Source organism: Myxine glutinosa, chromosome 3 (genome assembly GCF_964187855.1).
Source record: "Myxine glutinosa chromosome 3, kmMyxGlut1.1, whole genome shotgun sequence".
Taxonomy (NCBI): domain Eukaryota; kingdom Metazoa; phylum Chordata; class Myxini; order Myxiniformes; family Myxinidae; genus Myxine; species Myxine glutinosa.
Window position 1 is genome coordinate 189,673,154 of NC_136263.1, and position 19,729 is coordinate 189,692,882.

General features: G+C 47.1%; 1 protein-coding gene across 1 annotated transcript in view; it reads left to right on the forward strand.

Annotated features, from left to right (window-relative positions):
• Positions 1 to 19,729, forward strand: part of LOC137422950 (uncharacterized) — a 295,425-nt gene that overhangs the window by 106,615 nt on the left and 169,081 nt on the right. Inside the window, exon 13 of the mRNA XM_068109635.2 lies at positions 1,347 to 1,442. Coding sequence (XP_067965736.2) covers positions 1,347 to 1,442 — 96 coding nt within the window. The remainder of the gene's footprint in view (positions 1 to 1,346; positions 1,443 to 19,729) is intronic.

Consider the following 19,729-nt stretch of genomic DNA (forward strand, 5'->3'; position numbering starts at 1 on the left):
AGCTGACCCTGCAAGGTGGGAATACTTGTGGCCGTTAAACAAGAAGAAAGAAAATAACGTCCTCATATTGATGGAGGAAGCGAAATACAGTTCGGATTATTGGGAGTTGTGATGATCAACTTTAATTGCGTGGAAGAGGTTTAAGGATAAAGAGGGATGAAAGAGGGATTAGGTAGATAAAGTACAGAATAAAGGTGGGTAGGGATAAACAGAGGTCATTGTTGAGTGGGATGGAGGGGGGAGGGGGAGTGATAGGGAGAGGAAGAGGAAAAGGAAGAGGAAGGGGAGAGAGAGAGGAGGGAGGGGAAGGGATGTAAGTGAGGGAGGGGGGAGTGGAATTTGAGAACCGCTCTAGCAGGGAAAATGGCCTTAAAATGCATGTTGTTGTTGTTGTTGTATACGCATACAAATAAATAAATATATATATATACACATACAAATAAATAAATAAATAAATATATACACATACACACAAATAAATAAATAAATAAATATATACACATACACATAAATAATAATAATTTAAAGAAAAAAAAAATATATATATATATACATACATAAATATTAAATTAATGAACAGGATTAAATAATTTAATCGATATATGTGGGAAAATTACATGCCCTTACTGGGAATCAAACCCAGGTCCTCTGGTGAACCGTACTTGTGCTCTGTCATCCGAGCTATCTGGGCGACCCTGACTGAGCATTAAATTTTCCCACACATATGATTGCCACTCTAGCCTGCTGTTGGCTTAGCGGTTAGGGTGCCGGCTTGGGATCCTAGGATCCTGAGTTTGAATCCCGGTCGATCGCTGAATTAACGCCATGGGGGTTGACTCAGCCTGTCATCCTTCCGAGGCCGGCAAATTGAGCACCAGCTTGCTGGGATGAATGATCCCGGTGTGTACCCCGGTTTAGAATAGGTACACCATATCCCTGCACATCGTAAGAGGCGACTAAGGGTTGGCGTCAGGAAGGGCATCCGGCCATAAAAACATTGCCTCAAAAAGGGAACCATGATTGTCATGGGGCCCGCAAGGCTAACCCCCGCTCTAGCAGGGAAAAATGGCCTTAAAACGATCGTTCATATGATTGCCACTCTCTTTCCATCAGTCATGCTCCGTCAGGGTTGGTCAGATAGCTCAGATGGCAGAGCACTGGTGCGGTTTTCCAGAGGACCTGGGTTCGATTCCCTGTCTGTGCATGTAATATTCCCACATATATCAATTTACATATATATATATACATATATATATGTGTGTGTGCATATATACATATACAGCTTTGTGATTTTACCATGATTCACACCCTTTTTATCCCACTAAACTATTCTTTTTCCACACCAGTTTCGATTTGGAGGGGATTCAGACCCAAGTGGTGTGAAAGGACCAGCTGTGCTATCTCAACAGGCCCAAGCTCAGGCGATCCTGCAGCAAGCACGGGTGGGTTTTTTTAATGTGGTTCAGACCCAAAGCCTAAGATTCGACCTTCACTTTCTCTTAAGCACATGGGCTGCACAATTATGTGCTGTTGAGTGTACTCTTAACTTCAGAATCTCCTTGGTGATAGATTTGGAAAAGATTTGGAAAAGTTTACAGTTTGAGCTGTAGTTCTTAATGCAGATAACATCTGCACCCAAACATATATTGTCAGGTACACAAACCCAGCAAGTTACAAAAGAGCTGACCACACTTTGTGATGCCTTTCAAACGCTTTAACATATATTGTGTTGTTTGAACGGAGTGGGTGTGATGGAGATTTAAGGAAGGTTGCCCTTCCTTAGGGTGCCAGGTAACGCTGTGCCAGGTCATGGCAGAAAATTGTAGGCTGTAGTTAGTGGTGTATGTAAGAGCAAACGATAGAGGAAAGGTTTACCCAGGTGAGACTAATAGGTGCAGGATGTTGTATAGACTACCGAAAGAAAAGAGTTTCTGATATTTATCTTTGAATCGGGATCACTACAAACTTCAGGAGTGGAGAGAACCTATGGTTGGAATAATGCTGCAAGCAGCAAGGTTAAGGTTTTGGGTTTAGGAAGCAATGGGGATTATTTTCAAGGTAAAAGTGAGTATTTCCTGATTGATAGCCATCTGCTATACAGAAGGGGGCAGCAAGTTTGCCGTGGGAATTGAGGAGGGAATTCCAGCTTTTTTAGGTTAGAAGAGAGTGGAGAGGCTATAAAGGAAAGAACTGTGACTAATGATGTGATTTGTAGGTCCAGGAAGCAAAAAGTAATTACAGAAAGGGAAACATTAAAAAATATTCCATATGAATCCCAGGAGTTTAAACATTAAAACTAGAACAGCACTCGGTAGAGAGCATATCTCCGCCCGGCTGAACATTTTTCGTTTTGTATCCACTGATAGGCCGGATCTGGATCCGGACCTGAACCAAAATCGAATCAGCTTGTTCTTGTCGCCTAACCAACTCATCCACCTACTTTTGTTACAATCCGTCCACTACTTTTTGAACTAGAACGCCACTCAGTGGAGCGCATACTCCCGCCGTGGGCCAAGTTGGAAAAATACGTTTTGTTTAACATCCCCTCTCCAGAAAACAATAAATGGAAAAGAAAGTAAGCCCTAACTGTCAGAGAATTAATTTTGATATATCTCCGAATTAGAGGAGAAAAACATCATTTAAGAATAAGAATAAAAGCTTTAATGCAGTAAAACAGAAAGAAAAAAAATCCCCCAAAAAATTCCTGGATCTGGAATAATACCCTGAGCTTCACCAAAAACTAATCAATTCTTTCTTATCCCAAGGGCAATCATCCCACCAACTTTTATCCAAATCCGTTCAGAACTTTTCCAGATATCTTGTTCACAAACACACGAACACACGAACATATGAACACACATACGCACGCACGCACACACGCACACACACAAACACACACACACACACACACACACACACACACACACACACACACACACACACACACACACACACACACACACACGATCGAATGCATTACTCCCTGGCGGGAGTAAATATCATTACTCCGGCAAGGGAGTAATACATTCACTCGTGTCCGTGTGTGTATGTGTGTGTGTGTTCGTGTGTTTGTGAACAAGATATCTGGAAAAGTTCTGAACGGATTTGGATGAAAGTTGGTGGGATGATTGCTCTTGGGATAAGGAAGAATTGATTAGTTTTTGGTGAAGCTCAGGATTATATTCTCGATCCAGGAATTTTTTGAAGGTTTTTTTTTACCATTGCAAGGCAGGGGTCATTTTTTAAAAACATTATCTTCTATATATTCTATATTTAACATTGTGATATGAAAATAGTTTTCATATTTGTTGTAAATGTAGTTTAAACTCGTGGTTATGCGTTAGAGCGGTGTATTTTTTTAGCAGCGTCGTCTTCAATGTTCATTTTTTTTTCTCTAATAAAGACATATTCTGTCATTTTAAAACCACCAAAGTGTGTATTAGGTTTCCCCGTTTCATAAAATGTATCGTTTGATACGTATAATGCTTTAAAACTGTTTTTTTTTTCTTTTTCTTTTTTAACCTCAGAAGAGATATCAACATTTAGCTCAGCGAATGTCATTCGCGGTGTCAGTATTTGATGAATTTATAAAGACTTAGTTCCAGATTTGTCAATAGCTGAGGTATATTAACAAACGAATAAAACAGATTTGGCAAAATTCCAACTTTTTTTTAAAAGATCGCATATTCACCCAGGGTTGTGAGAGGCTGAAGAAGAAGAAACCTCACATGGGCTTCCCAAACCAAATAAATAATTCTGGTGTTGCTCTGCGATATTCAGGTTTATTACTCCCGCCAGGGACTAACGCATTCGATCGTGTTCGTGTCCGTCCGTGTGTGTGTGTGTTTGTATGTTCGTGTGTTTGTGAACAAGATATCTGGAAAAGTTCTGAACTGATTTGGATGAAAGTTGGTGGGATGATTGCCCTTGGGATAAGGAAGAATTGTTTAGTTTTGGTGAAGCTCAGGATATTATTCCCGATCCAGGAATTTTTTTTGGAAATTTTTTTGGGAAAGATTTTTTCTGTTTTACTGCATTAAAGCTTTTATTCTTATTCTTAAATGATGTTTTTCTCCTCTAATTCCGAGATATATCAAAATTAATTATCTGACAGTTAGGGCTTACTTTCTTTTTCATTTATTGTTTTGGGGAGAGGGGATGTTAAACAAAACGTATTATTCCAACTAAGCCCACGGCGGACCGAAAAACGGTCAAAAAAGGTGACCTTTTGTGACCAAAAAGTGACCAAAAAAGGTGAAAAAACCAAAAAGGTTTTTGCTTCAAAAAGGGGACCGAAAAACAACAACAACCACAGTTCCCGAAAAAGGCCAACCCCCGCTTGCGGGGAAAAATGGCCTCTAAAGGTGGTTTTTTAAGCCCACGGCGGGAGTATGCGCTCTACTGAGTGGCGTTCTAGTTGTTTATATATTGATTTTGGCCCTACCACTCAATGGTGAAGAATCACTTAAAAATTAAAAAAAAACATTGTACTCGGATCCGGATTTGGATCTTTATCAAAATCGAATCGATTCTTCCTTGCCACACCCCCAACCTGTTCACCAAGTTTCGTTCAAATTTGTCTCCAACTTTTTGAGATATTGTGCTATATATATCGTTTTTTGGCCCTATCTCTAAATGGTGAAGAATCACTTTAAAATTGTCAGATCCAGATCCCGATCTGGATCTTCACCAAAATCTAATCATTTCATCCTTGTCACACACCCAACCTCTCCACTAAATTTCGTCCGAATCCGTCCACAAATTTTTGAAATATCCTGTTCACAGACAGACAAACAGAGGTGAAAACATATGCTCCATCCACCTTCGGTAATGAAAGAGCCTGAGGCTAAAGTAGAGAGGATAGGGCATCAGGAAGTTGCAGTAAGCGAGACATTGCTTCATGAGGAATCAATTTGGAGGACGGGAATTGAAGGTTACAAGATGTTTAGTTGTGATGGGAAAGGGAAAATAGGAGGGGTTTGGCAATCTGGGTAAAAGACAATAATATAATATCGTGAAAAAGAGATGACATTAAGGAGGGAATTAATGTGGAGGATTCTGTATGGGTAGAAATCAGAGATTGTAAAAACAGTAATGAAGGAGCTGAGCTCCAACGCGAGTCGAAAGAATTGACGCGACCAAAGACGGAATTCGTCCGAGTTGCTTTATTGAAACAAAACAGCTCAGGTACTCTGAAAAGCCCGTTTATCGGGCAGCAATATATATACACATTTATGCGGGGGCGTTTGCCCGGGAAAACCGAGACCGGGCATGCCCGGGTGTCAAGGGCGAGTCCTGGAAAGGCGAGTCTGGACATGCCCAGGCGTCCTGGACGCGGCCTGGCAAGTCGAGGCTGGGCATGCCCGAGCGCTCTGGGCGAGCCCTGGAAAGGCGAGAGCGGGCATGCCCGGACGCTCTGGGCGAGCCCTGGAAAGGCGAGTCTGGACATGCCCGGGCGTCCTGGACGCGGCCTGGCAAGTCGAGGCTGGGCGTGCCCGGGCGCTCTGGGCGAGCCCTGGAAAGGCGAGAGCGGGCATGCCCAGGAAAGACGAGACCGGGCGTGCCCGGGAGTTTCGGGCGTGCCCGGGAACAGCGAGTCCGGGCATGCCCAGGAGAGGCGCGTCTGGGCCCGTCCGGACGAGCCCGGCATGGCGATCGCGCCCTGGCCGCGTCCTGGCAGGTGCAAGGCGATTGTGTACATCCAGCGGGAACCGCTACACACGCCCCTCCAGAATCGACCTGCACCGGCAATTTAAGGGGGGTCCGGATGACCCGGCCGAAGCGACCCCTGGAGGGTGGTGGGGGGGGGGGGGTCCGATGTGGTGGTGGGTGGTCGAGCGGGGGGAACTGTGGACGGGGGGCGGCCTCGCCGCGGAGGAAGGGCCAACCGTGGTGGTCGGTTGACGTCCACGTGCGCCGGTTTGAGGCGGTCCACAGAGATCCGGTCTGACCGGCCGCCGAAGTCGACGACGAAGGACTTGTCGCCCCGTCGCAGGACCCGGAAGGGCCCGTCGTACGGCGGCCGGAGTGGCCCCCGGTGCGCGTCATGACGCACAAAGACGTACTCCGCTGTGCGAAGCGCCGGGGGGACGTAGGACTGGGGGCCACCGTGGCGGGACGTTGGCACGGGGGCAAATCGTCGGGCGGCCTCCTGGAGGTCCGAGCGCTGGTGTGCGGCGGACCAGGGACTGGTAGCGTCGGGCACGAACTCGCCCGGGACGCGGAGCGGCTGGCCGTAGACGAGCTCGGCGGCGGACGCCCGGAGGTCCTCCTTGGGGGGCCGTGCGGAGGCCCAAAAGGACCCACGGCAGCCGGTCGGTCCAACCGTCGTCCTGAAGGCCGGCCATGAGTGCGGCCTTCATGGAGCGGTGAAACCGCTCGCACAACCCGTTGGCTTGGGGGTGGTAGGCCGTGGTGCGGTGCAGCATGACCCCCAACGAGCGGGCGACCGCGCCCCAAAGTTCGGACGTGAACTGTGGGCCGCGGTTGGACGAGATGTCCGCCGGTGCGCCAAAGCGCGCGACCCAGGTGGCGATGAATGCCTGCGCCACGTCGGCGGTGGTGGTGGAGGTGAGGGGCACGGCCTCCGGCCACCTGGTGGTCCTGTCCACCATGGTGAGCAGGTGGGTGAACCCCTGCGATGGGGGCAGGGGACCCACCAGGTCCACGTGGACGTGGTCGAAACGCCGTGCAGGCACGGTGAAAGGTGCTAGCGGGGCCTGGGTGTGGCGGTGGACCTTGGCCCGCTGGCAGGCCGTGCAGGCGTTGGCCCAGTCGCGGACGTTCCGTCGAAGGCCGTGCCAGACGAAACGCGCCGACACCAGCTTCTGAGAAGCTTTCCGGCCCGGGTGAGAAAGGCCGTGGATGGAGGCGAAGATGTGGCGCTGCCAGGAAACGGGCACGATGGGGCGAGGCTGGCCCTGGGAGACGTCGCAGAGCAGGACGGTGCCCGCGAAGGGGATGTCGGCCAGGCGGAGGCCCCTGTCCGCCGCCCGGAGGGCCTGCACCGAGGTGTCGGTGGTCTGGTCGGCCGCCATGAGCGCGAAGTCTACGCCGAGGTGGACCGCGTTCACGCTGGCCCGAGAAAGACAGTTGGCCACGGCGTTGTCTTTGCCGGCGACGTGCCGGATGTCCGTGGTGAATTCCGACACGGCGGAGAGGTGGCGCTGCTGGCGGGCCGACCACGGCTCCGTGACTTTGGCCATTGCGTAAACCAACGGCTTGTGGTCGACGAAAGCCGTGAACGGGCGGCCCTCCAGGAGGTGTCGGAAATGGCGAACGGCCAGGAATAGACCGAGCAGCTCGCGGTCGAACGTGCTGTATTTTAACTCGTTCGGCCGGGGTTGCCGGCTGAAAAAAAGCGAGTGGCTGCCAAACCCCGTCCACCCATTGTTCATGGACGGCGCCCACCGCGTAGTTGGAGGCGTCCGTAGTGAGGGCGATGGGCGCGTTGAGCACCGGGTGAGCCAGCAGCGTTGCATCGGCGAGGGCCCGTTTTGCGCTCGTGAAAGCCGCGTCCATGGCCGCGGACCAAACGATGTCATGCTTGGCCGGCTTGCCCCGGAGGGCCTCGTAAAGGGGCCGCATGAGCTGAGCAGCGCGGGGCACGAATCGGTGATAAAAATTCACCATGCCGAGGAACTCTTGTAGGGCCTTGATGGAACGGGGACGCGGGAACGTGGTGATGGCCTCGACCTTGGTCGGCAGCGGCACGGCCCCGGTCTTGGTGATGCGGTGGCCCAAAAAGTCAACGGTCGTCGTGCCGAAGTGGCATTTGGCCGGGTTGACAATTAAGCCGTGCTCGCTGAGGCAACCGAACAGTGTTCGGAGGTGGAGGAGGTGCTCGGCGCGGGACGTGCTGGCGACGAGGATGTCGTCCAGATAGACGAAAAGAAATGGCAGGTCGCGCAGCACGCCGTCCATTAAGCGCTGGAATGCCTGGGCCGCGTTCTTGAGGCCAAACGGCATCCTCAAAAATTCGAACAGGCCGAACGGCATGATGACGGCCGTCTTCGGGACGTCGGCCGCCCGGACAGGTACCTGGTGGTATCCCCGTATCAGGTCAATTTTGGAAAATATGACCCGTCCCGCCAAACGGGCGGAAAGGTCCTGGATGTGCGGGATCGGGTACCTGTCGGGGGTGGTAGCGTCGTTGAGGCGGCGGTAGTCGCCACACGGGCGTCATCCACCCCCCGGCTTTGGCACGATGTGCAGCGGTGAGGCCCACGCGCTATCGGAGCGCCGCACGATGCCGTGGTGCTCCAACGCGTCGAACTCGGCCTTTGCCACGGCGAGCTTGGTCGGGTCGAGGCGGCGGGCCCTGGCGTAGACCGGCGGGCCCGTAGTGGGTATGTGGTGCGCGATCCCATGCCGCACTGCGACGGCTGAAAATGTCGGCCGTGTGAGGGCCGGGAATTCCGCGAGCAGGCGAGCAAACTCGTTCGCCGTCGGGAGGGCGCACGTCAGTTCGGTCGGCACGGAGCTGCTCATCGTGCACGCCAGGGAGCTGAAGGTCTCGGCGTTGACAAGGCGACGTCGTTTGACGTCGACCCGCAGCCCGTGCGCGCAGAGGAAGTCGGCGCCCAGCAAAGCCATGGGGACGCAGGCGGTCACAAAGGTCCACTGAAAGCGCTGGCTGCCGAAGCAGAGGGTGACGTCGCGCGGGCCGAAAGTGCGTATGGCCGAGCCATTAGCAGCGACCAAAGAGGGGCCGCAAACGGCGTCCCGCTTGTCCTGCTCGGAGGCGGGTATGACGCTCAGTTGGGCGCCGGTGTCACAAAGGAAACGCCGCCCGGACGCTTTGTCCCGAATAAAAAGCAAGTTGCCCGAGTGGCCGGCGCTCATGGCTGGGAATGAATGCCGGCCCGGCCGTTTCCCGACTTGCCGAAAGTGCACGGGGGTCGGCACGTCCGAGCCTTGTGTCCGAACCTGGCGTGGTAATAACACCACGCCTGGTCAGGTGGAGGCCCCGGCCGTCGTGTCGGAAGCAGTTGGCGCGGCGTGGCGGCCGCCAGTTGCACCGGCAGTTCGGCCTCCAACCGCGCAGGGCGCTCGGGCGTCGCCTCGGACGGCGGCAGGCTCCAGGTAGCCGCGCCGATGTGCTGGCCCGCCGAGGAGATCTTATCGGCTTCCCTGGCGAGGGCGCGGGGATCGGTGAGCGACGTGCCAGCCAGGGCGAGGCGTACCGGGTGAGGCAGCTGGCGAAGGAACAGCTCGCGGAACAGAAAATCCGGAGAGTGCTCACCGAGCAACGAGAGCATATAGTCCATGCGCTCGGACGGGCGCATGTCGCCGAGCTCGGGCAGGTCGAGCAGGCGCTGTGCGCGTGCCGCCGGTGAGAGGGCGAAAGCGTCGAGGAGGAGCGTCTTCAGCGCGTCATACTTGTCAGCAGCCGGCGGGTGCTCGAGGAGGCTCAGGGCGCGGGCCGCGGTGGCGGGACCGAGCGCTGCCACGACATGGTGGAAGCGGGTGTCTTCCGCGGTGATGCCTCGCAGGGCGAACTGGGAGTCCGTCTGGGTGAACCAAACAGCCGCGTGAGCCTCCCAGAAGGTAGGCAGTTTAAGAGTCACTGCCGTGTCCATGTCGGTAGGTCACCAGTGAAGGAGCTGCGCTCCACCGCGAGTCGAAAGAATTGACGCGACCAAAGACGGAATTCGTCCGAGTTGCTTTATTGAAACAAAACAGCTCAGGTACTCTGAAAAGCCCGTTTATCGGGCAGCAATATATATACACATTTATGCCGGGGCGTTTGCCCGGGAAAACCGAGACCGGGCATGCCCGGGTGTCAAGGGCGAGTCCTGGAAAGGCGTGTCTGGACATGCCCGGGCGGCCTGGCAAGTCGAGGCTGGGCGTGCCCGAGCGCTCTGGGCGAGCCCTGGAAAGGCGAGAGCGGGCATGCCCGGACGCTCTGGGCGAGCCCTGGAAAGGCGAGTCTGGACATGCCCGGGCGTCCTGGACGTGGCCTGGCAAGTCGAGGCTGGGCGTGCCGGGCGCTCTGGGCGAGCCCTGGAAAGGCGAGAGCGGGCATGCCCAGGAAAGACGAGACCGGGCGTGCCCGGGAGGTTCGGGCGTGCCCGGGAACAGCGGGTCCGGGCATGCCCAGGAGAGGTGCGTCTGGGCCCGTCCGGACGACCCCGGCATGGCGATCGCGCCCTGGCCGCGTCCTGGCAGGTGCAAGGCGATTGTGTACATCCAGCGGGAACCGCTACAGTAACATACTTGTAGGATACTCTTGTCGGGCTCCTGGTGTGAAGGAAGAGGAGGAAGGAGGAGTACATGAAGAATTCAGAATTACCAGGGATAGACTTTGTCCAGGAACAGCGAAAGGACAGAGCAGATGAGGATTTCCTAGATCGAGTCCAGGATTGCTTTCTAACCCAGTTTGTAGATAGGCCCACGAGGGAGAGCGCAGCGTTAGGCCTCAATTCAAATAATGATTCCAATATGGTGGAGGAGGGAGAGGTAGGGGAGCATTTAGGATCAAGAGACCATAACATAGTGAGTGCAAGGATACTGTTGTGAATCTGAGATGTGGTGTATGGAATAGTAGTATAAGGCTGTTAGATTTCAGGAAGGCAAACTTTGAGAGAATGAGAAGAGAGTTTTGTGCTCTAGATTGGGAAAAGCTGTGGAAACCTTCAAGGTGCAAATATGTACAGCGCAGGATAAGTTTATTCCAGTGAGATGTAAAACTAGAGGCAGAAAGAGGACAGGGTGGTTGAGTGGTGGAATAAGGAAGAGGCCAGGGTGGTTGAGTGGTGGGATAAGGAAGAGGCCAGGGTGGTTGAGTGGTGGGATGAGGAAGAGGCCAGGGTGGTTGAGTGGTGGGATAAGGAAGAGGCCAGGGTGGTTGAGTGGTGGGATAAGGAAGAGGCCAGGGTGGTTGAGTGGTCGGATAAGGAAGAGGCCAGGGTGGTTGAGTGGTCGGATAAGGAAGTGGCCAGGGTGGTTGAGTGGTCAGATAAGGAAGAGACCAGTGTTGTTGAGTGGTCAGATAAGGAAGAGGCCAGGGTGGTTGAGTGGTGGGATAAGGAAGAGGTCAGGGTGGTTGAGTGGTGGGATAAGGAAGAGGCCAGGGTGGTTGAGTAGTGGGATAAGGAAGAGGCCAGGGTGGTTGAGTAGTGAGATAGGAATACTATTAAGGAGAAGCAGAAGGCATTTATTTGGTATAAAGTAACAGGACTGGCGTCTGACTCATAGCAGCATCGGAGTAAGCAGAGCCAAGTTAAGAAAATAACTCAACAAGCCAAAAGAGATTATGGGAAGGACATGGCTATAAAATTATTAAATGTAAAGCAAGGCATTCTTTAAGTAAATAAGGGATGAGAAGTATATGAGGTAAAGCAAGATGATTCTTTAAGTATGGCAGGGATTTAAGTATATAAGTTAAAGAACTGGTTAGGACACCAGTGTGGACCTATTGAGGAATAGCACAGCGGGAGTGGTTAGTGAGGAAAGCGAGACGGCAGGCTTATTAAACAAGTATTTTGCTTCAACATTTATGCAAGAATAGTCAGAGAAATTGCCAATAGCTGAGTATCTATCATGGAGTTGATCAAGGGCTTTTAGAAGAGATCCAAGTGGGATCCAACCATAGGAGAGTGCTGTTAAAGTCAAAGTGCAACAAAACTTGTTACTTCATTTGGCTTGATGTTGAGATTGTCCCAAGTGGCGTTTCTATAAATGTACAGACAATACAACAGAACAGGTAGGTTAATTTGTTGGCCTGTTTCCCGATATAATCTGAGCACATGATCATAATGCAGGGTTCCAGGTTAAAGTCCTCTTTGCTGTTGTTTGTCCATGGTGTCCTAATGACGTAATAATAATTCATATAAAAGTACAGAAATATCCTTGTTCTACATGTGTGGTATAGTGGCCTGCAAAAGTATTCACTACCCCGACCAATAATGCCACATTTAGATGAATTACGAATTATGTAGAAACAATTTTTTCCAAATGAACTTTTATATTCACAATTGAAGAGATCAAATTAAACTGATATCATTGAAGGAGGTTACATGTCAAGAATACCTGCAAAAAACATGTATAAATCAAAATTCACTGGTTGCAAAAGTAATCAGCCCCTTAGGTCAGTACTTAGTGGAAGGACCTTTTGCAGCAATCACTGCTATGAGTCTTTTTGGGGAGGAACGTCTACCAGCTTTTCACAGTGAGATGGTGAAATCTTTGCCCATTGTTCAGGTGAAGATTGCTTGATCTACTTCTTGCAAGTTTGATGGGGATCGTCGATGGGCTACAATCTTCAAATCTCGCCATCAATGTTAAATTGGGTTCAAGTCAGCACTTTGACTGGGCCACTCAAAGAACATGTATTTTCTTCTTAACCAGCCACTCCAGTGTGGCTTTAGCTTTGTGCTTCGGATCATTGTCCTGCTGAAATGGGAATCTCCTACCCAGGTTCAGATTAATGGCTGACTCGAGCAGGTTTTCATCAAGGATTCTCCTGTACTTTGCACCGTCCATCGTCCATTATATCCTGACTAGCTTGCCAGTCCCTGCCGATGAAAAGCAGCCTCATAACATGATGCTGCCACCACTGCGCTTGATAGTAGGGATCGTGTCGACTGGGTGATGTGCAGTGATATGTTTGCGCCAGACGTAACACTTTGAATTTAGACCAAAAAGTTCATTTTTTGTCTTGTCTGACCACAAAACGTTTCTCCACATAACTGCAGTATCATTAAGATGCTTTTTTGCAAACTCCATATGAGATTTCACATGCGTCTTTTTCAGTAATGGCTTCTTTCTTGTCACTTGTCTATAAAGGCAAGCTTTGTGAAAGGAACGGGATATTGTTGATTTATTGAACACTGACTCCCCCCTCCCCCCATCTCGGACATAGAGCCTTGCAGATCTTTCAAAGTCATTGTTGGATTTACAACGACATCCCGAACAAGTTTTCTGCTTGCCCAGTTGCTGAGTTTGGATGGGCGAACTGATCTGGGTAGAGTCTGGGTGGTATGATGTGTGTTCCACTTCTTAATGATGGATTTCACTGTACTCAAAGGGATAATGAGTGACTTTGAAATCTTCATATAACCCTCTCCTGAACGGTGCTTCTCCACCACTTTATGTCTGACTTCTTTGGAAAGCTCCTTGGTCTTCATATTTGCCTTGTTGGTTGAACAAGTGAGTTGCATCTTAAAACTCCTTAGATAGGTGGGAGAGCTTAATTTTTAAATGAATCCACTGATTACATAAAGGTGAAACCTATTACACGTATTCTGTAACCTTTCCAACAAATAATTTGCTCCTGAAGTGATTTAGGATTAATTAGGCAAAGGGTTTGAATACTTATGCAACTGAGAATCATCTGATTTTCTCTGTTAATCTAACTTATTCACATTTTATCTGCATTTTTAGCTTTATCTCTTTGGAATAGTTTGTGAAGACTCTTATATATTTATGTTTGATTTGAAAGCATCATGAAATAAGCTCAGGTGGCATCAAGAGGTGAAAACTTTGGAGGGGGTGAATACTTTTTGCAGGTCACTGTACAATGTGACTCTAAGATTACTTCTTGCATACCATTTTTGATAAACTAACATCCAAGTTGTAATACTGTACTTGCTAATGAAATGCAGTGTGTATGTGGATAGGGTCACAGGAAATTAATTTTTCAGAGCCTGCCACTGGGGGACGCACCTTGTGCTATGGGATGCCACCTCCGACCTTTTATCTTTGTATGAAAGGTTGCAGTTCTACAAGTTTGCATATGAAGATAAAAAGCTTTAATACAAAGATTTGGTATTTTATAAATTGACTTATTTTTATGCAATGTGTGTACAACCTCCATCATGAGTCAAATACTTCTTCAACTTTGCACAACATCTTATGGAATTTCATCTTTTTATTTCAGAATATCTATATTTAATTTGGACTTTTTTTGTCCCCTGTCGCACCGCGGAGCGAAAGGGGGACTATGGTTTTCCCGTCCGTCCGTCTGTCCGTGCGGGAGTGCGTGCGTGCGTGCGTAAGCGAAGGACCGCATTCGAATTTAGTGTGTGGGTGCAACCCACGTCAAAATCCAAGATGGCCGCCGCCATGTATGTCTGATGCCATGTATGTCTGAACCTTGTTACATACAGAGTCAAGGCTTATGGAAGGGCTATAACACTGAATGGATCAGGATTCAACAGAACAAAAGTAACAGCAGAAAGAGAGAAGGTGGGGGGGGGGACGCCAAGACCACGGCAGAAGAACGAAAATGGATGGAGACAGACAAACAAGGGATGTGGGTAAGAATGAGGGGTAGTGGAAGATGTACGCGGTGGAAATGATAGATACAAGAGCAGACGCTCAGGAAGGAAAGACTGGAAATTTGGGAATAGGTGAGCTTGGGGGTGTGGAGTTAACGTGGGGGGGGGGGGGGGGGGGTTATGGACCACTACTATGGTGAGCAAGATGATTTATTGAAGAAAATTGTGAAATGTAATGAGGTCTGGGTCCATCATTCTATACCAGAGTCAAAGCGAGTTGAAACCAAGTGGAGACATTCTGGGTCTCCATCATAAATAGGTTCATCCTTCTGCCAGAAAATTATAGCAATAGTGTTTTTTGACCTCGATGTTTTAATCAACATGGAATTTATTGAACGTGAGAAAACCAGCAAAGCACCGTAACACACATATGATGGCCAGGTATGCTGTTTTAGGACTGTATCATGTGCTCACCTTGTGCTATAATGCCAGGTATGCTGTCTTTGGACACTTGGCACATCATGAGTTTCCTCTCTTTGGACCACTCAAATAATATTTGGGAGGAATTGTTTGGCAGAGTGCTATTTCATCTTGGTTCAAACACCTCATCGGTCCTTGCTTTGTCAGCAGGTCAGTAAAGAATTTGCTTGTTTCTGATTGGGTAGACTGTCCAGCTTACGGGTGCATTGTTGCAGTAAGCAGTATGGCAGAGTCTTGATGCAGTTTCTCTACTGCATCATCCGTCACATGGCTTACCAAGGGATGGGACAGCAGTCGGAGAACCTGGACTGCTGTTATTATGTTGGCTACGGGAATAATGTCGCCCATCATCCATTTCATCACCTAGCCCAAATAATCTGACTGTGACTAACAAACATCCGAGGTATAAGTTGTAACCATGGAGATTATTATTATTATTATTATTATTATTATTATTTTAAATAAGATCGAGGCTCGTGTAAGAGCTAACATTAATCACAAAAAACACAAACTGACACATAAAACATATAATAAATGGAGTGGGAGACAAGATGGGGAGAGAGAGGGAAGCACACAAAAGATTCTATACCACAATGTCTCACTTGTAAAGCCTGGAATCATCTTGATCAATGAGTCCAATCTTGACACCTTAGTCTTCTTCTTTCTCGTCTTCTTCTTCTTCTTCTTCAACGGTCACCTTCGTAGCGTAGCCCAAATAATCTGACTATCTGGCTGACAAACATCCGAGGCATAAGTTGTAACCATGGAGATCTCTTCCACAATGTCTCACTTGTAAAGCCTGGTACCATCTTGATCAATGAGTCCAATCTTGACAACTTAGTCTTCTTCTTCTTCTTCTTCTTCATCGGTCACCTTCGCAGCCCAAATAATCTGACTATCTGGCTGACAAACATCCGAGGTATAAGTTGTAACCATGGAGATCTCTTCCACAATGTCTCACTTGTCAAGCCTGGTATAATATCTTGATCAATGAGTCCAATCTTGACACCTTAGTCTTCTTCGTCTTCTTCTCTATTTTTTGTTTTCTATTGTGTTTCTGTGATTGTCGTTTCCTTTTCTACTATCAAGTTCTTTAGGTTTGTTTTTGTGCATTTTATGGTCAATCACCTCCAGAATGGCTTCCATGTGTTGGATAGGAAGTTGCACTTGATCATCTTCTCCAGTTAACAATTTTCCAAACCTCTTTCACTTGTTCTTTTTCTAAGGTATTAATCGTTTTTTACTGCTATTAATTAATCCAGTGATGTTCAATTTGCTAAGATGTAACCAATCATCGTAACTAGACGTTTACCTCCATAATTATGTACACTGTGTCTCCGAGAGTCTAGGTAAAGTGCTAAAAATGGAGGTGATTTATCTTTTGTGTTTATCTTGTACACATATTTTATTAATTATTTAATTTAATCCATACTGGTATACATTTATTAATTATTTAATCCAGAAAAGTTCTCTATGCTTATGTAATATTGTGCTTTATCTTCCATCCCATAATTTTTTCCGCCCATTACGCCATACCTTTTCACCTACTTGAACAATGAACCCTCTAATGTTCTCACAGTATCCATAAGTAAAGCCATGAGTAAGTAGTGGACAACCAGAAGCTTTATTTGGATTTGTCGGCCGGTACTGTGTGCATGATCATTATTACATTACACCTCTGCATATGTCCCCCAACATATTGCGTTGCACATTTGCTACAAGTTAATAAATAAACGATGTTTGAGGTTTTACATGTGTTTATCTCAAAGTTTTCTTTTAATTTTAAAATATCTAGCTGTTGCTGTACAACTGAATATATCGTTAGTGGTAAATACAGGACAACTTTGATTTGTAAATCAATTTTTCCCATTGCTGTAAATTGTAAATCCCCCATTTACATGCTGTAAATTTCGATAAATGTTGCCCATTGGCCAATCCAGAATGGCCACCTCCTACAGCCGAGTTATCTGGGTTAACTAAAGCATTACCTTGTTGAGGAACACAATCATCTGAGGATGGTCCTCAGGGAGGCCGGTTTAGCTGCTGACTATCCTGCTTCACCCTTTATTTTCTTTAAATACATAGTTTTCATTCATTTGAAATACTGGCCCTCCTCGCTTTACGAACTAGATGTATTTACGAAAGTAGTGTGTATAGCGAAAAATATTTTCCCATAGACGTGTTATTTATAAATCGAAGATGCGTTCCTGAAGGCTGATGTCTGCACACCTTACACAACAAACCTAACTAACCTAACGAAATACAAAAGGCACAATAATTTGGTATGTCGATATAGAACATCACCAAATGCACAACTAGAACGGGCACTCGGTAGAGCGCATACCTTCGCCGCAGCTACTGTTCTGTACTTGGCATGGGAGTGTAGGGAACAGAACAGTGAACAGTTTGGTGCTGATTTCATGCAAATCGGATAAGAATTGACCGAGTTATGACAAAAAACGCACATTTTGCAAGGTCGTGACCCCCCTGACCTTTGACCCCCAACCGCTAACAAGGGTAATGTCTTCACTGGGTCATGTCGTATATCACAAGATCGGGCATTGAATTCTGAACATTTTGGCATTAGTTGCATGCCAATTGGATAAAAATTGACGTAAAATGATTTTGGTAAAATGGTAAAATGGTAAAATTTGGTAAAAATGGTAAATACCATTACTATGGTAAATACGATACTATGGTAAAAATACGATTTTGACCTTTTCGTGACCTTGACCTTGACCTTTGACCCGATTGCTCCCAAAATCTAATCAAATGTGTCCCGTATAATAACCAATCATCCCACCAAATTTCATGCAATTCGGTTGAATACTTTTTGAGTTATGCGAATAACATACACACACACACACACACACAGACATACAAATAAATACACAGCGATCAAAACATAACCTTCCGCTTTTGCGAAGGTAATTAAATGAATACCCACCATAAATACCATGAAATGGGGTGAATAGGGACAGCAAGGTGAATAGGGACACAAACTGAAAAAAAGTTCGGAAACTTTTTTCGCTGAAAATTGATAACCATACTGATTTGTTGATATTTGGGTTGAAAGTGTTCTCTTGTTTTTTTTAAAAGCAACTTATAGTCCCTATTAACCCCATATATGGGTTAAATAGGAATAAATAGGATTTTTATGGCTGTCCCTATTCACCCCGTTTTACGGGTGAATAGGGACAGTCACCAATAAAACAAGTACAAAAAGTTTTAATTAAAACAAAAACCGCGTCGATGTTACACAATGCCTAGATGCAGCTGTGCCTATAACGTCGATGTTATAGGCACAGGACATTCCTATTGATTCGATTACTTGATGTTATTTTTGTGCAAAGTGAAAATATATCTCGGCAATTTCCCGTGTGTGACGACGAATTTTTAATATATCTCGGCATTTTCCCGTGTGTGGCGACGAATTACTAATATATCTCGGCATTTTCCCGTCTGTTATTTCAGGCGGTGTATGACTGACCATGCCGCGATTTAAAAAATATATATCTCGGCAATTTCCCGTGTGTGCCGACACGTGAACGAAGCTATGCTCCTCTCTCCACAGTATTGTGACGACGTATAAATTAAATATTTCATCGTGACGATTGTCATCAAATGGACGAATTTTTAATATATCTCGGCATTTTCCCATCTGTTATTTTGGGCGGTGTATGACTGACCATGCCGCGATTTAAACAAAATATATATACACAAAGAATTAAGTTAAGCACCCCCCCCGTTTTTTTACAACCTCGCACATTACAAGTTTGTTGTCGTCAAAACAGTGTAATATACCCATGATATTGCTATATTTTCTGGAGAAGTGATATTATGGTCACATAAAAACATAACAATCATGCCGTTTTCAATATTTTATTCTGAATAATTTAAGGTGAAATTTTTTGGGAATTTTAGGCATATTTTCACCTCAATTTAAGTATGGAGCTATAGGTCCATCACGGACAGTGTGGATGACGTTTATGTTTTCTAACGTACAGTCATTGTTCTGAGAAGACCTCTAGCGATCTTTGCGTCAATAACGTGTGTAGGACCCACGTGATCGGATCACTGACTCAACCCTACGTCTCATAGACCCTGTAAGCCGTCGTATGCGTTGCTGTGGCAGGTTGTTCCATTCCCGATGTAATGCACGTTCCAATTCATCCAGATTGGCTATTGGAGGGACCATCTTCGCAATTTGTCGTCCCAACATGTCCCAAACGTGCTCGAGGGGGTTCAACCTGCCACAGCAACGCATACGACGGCTTACAGGGTCTATGAGACGTAGGGTTGAGTCAGTGATCCGATCACGTGGGTCCTACACACGTTATTGACGCAAAGATCGCTAGAGGTCTTCTCAGAACAATGACTGTACGTTAGAAAACATAAACGTCATCCACACTGTCCGTGATGGACCTATAGCTCCATACTTAAATTGAGGTGAAAATATGCCTAAAATTCCCAAAAAATTTCACCTTAAATTATTCAGAATAAAATATTGAAAACGGCATGATTGTTATGTTTTTATGTGACCATAATATCACTTCTCCAGAAAATATAGCAATATCATGGGTATATTACACTGTTTTGACGACAACAAACTTGTAATGTGCGAGGTTGTAAAAAAACGGGGGGGGGGTGCTTAACTTAATTCTTTGTGTATATATCTCGGCATTTTCCCGTCTGTTATTTCGGGCGGTGTATGACTGACCATGCCGCGATAAAAAAAAAAAAATCTCAATGGACTTGAAGTTACAGGCCTTTGAGAATTCATTTCGGTCTATAAAGGGCAACTTTCATCGGATTTTCTTCCAGTTTTTTTTCAACCGAGTCTAAAACTATGTTAGCGACTGTGAAAAATGAAATGATATATCGAATTTGATTTGAAATAAAACTGTGTGAGAGAGGAAGACACCACGGGCCTACAAAACAGGCCTTAAAGCTATGCGAGTTAATAAAATGGTGGATATTTGTTTATATGAAGGCTCTCCCAGAATGGGTGGAGCTATGGTTCCCAG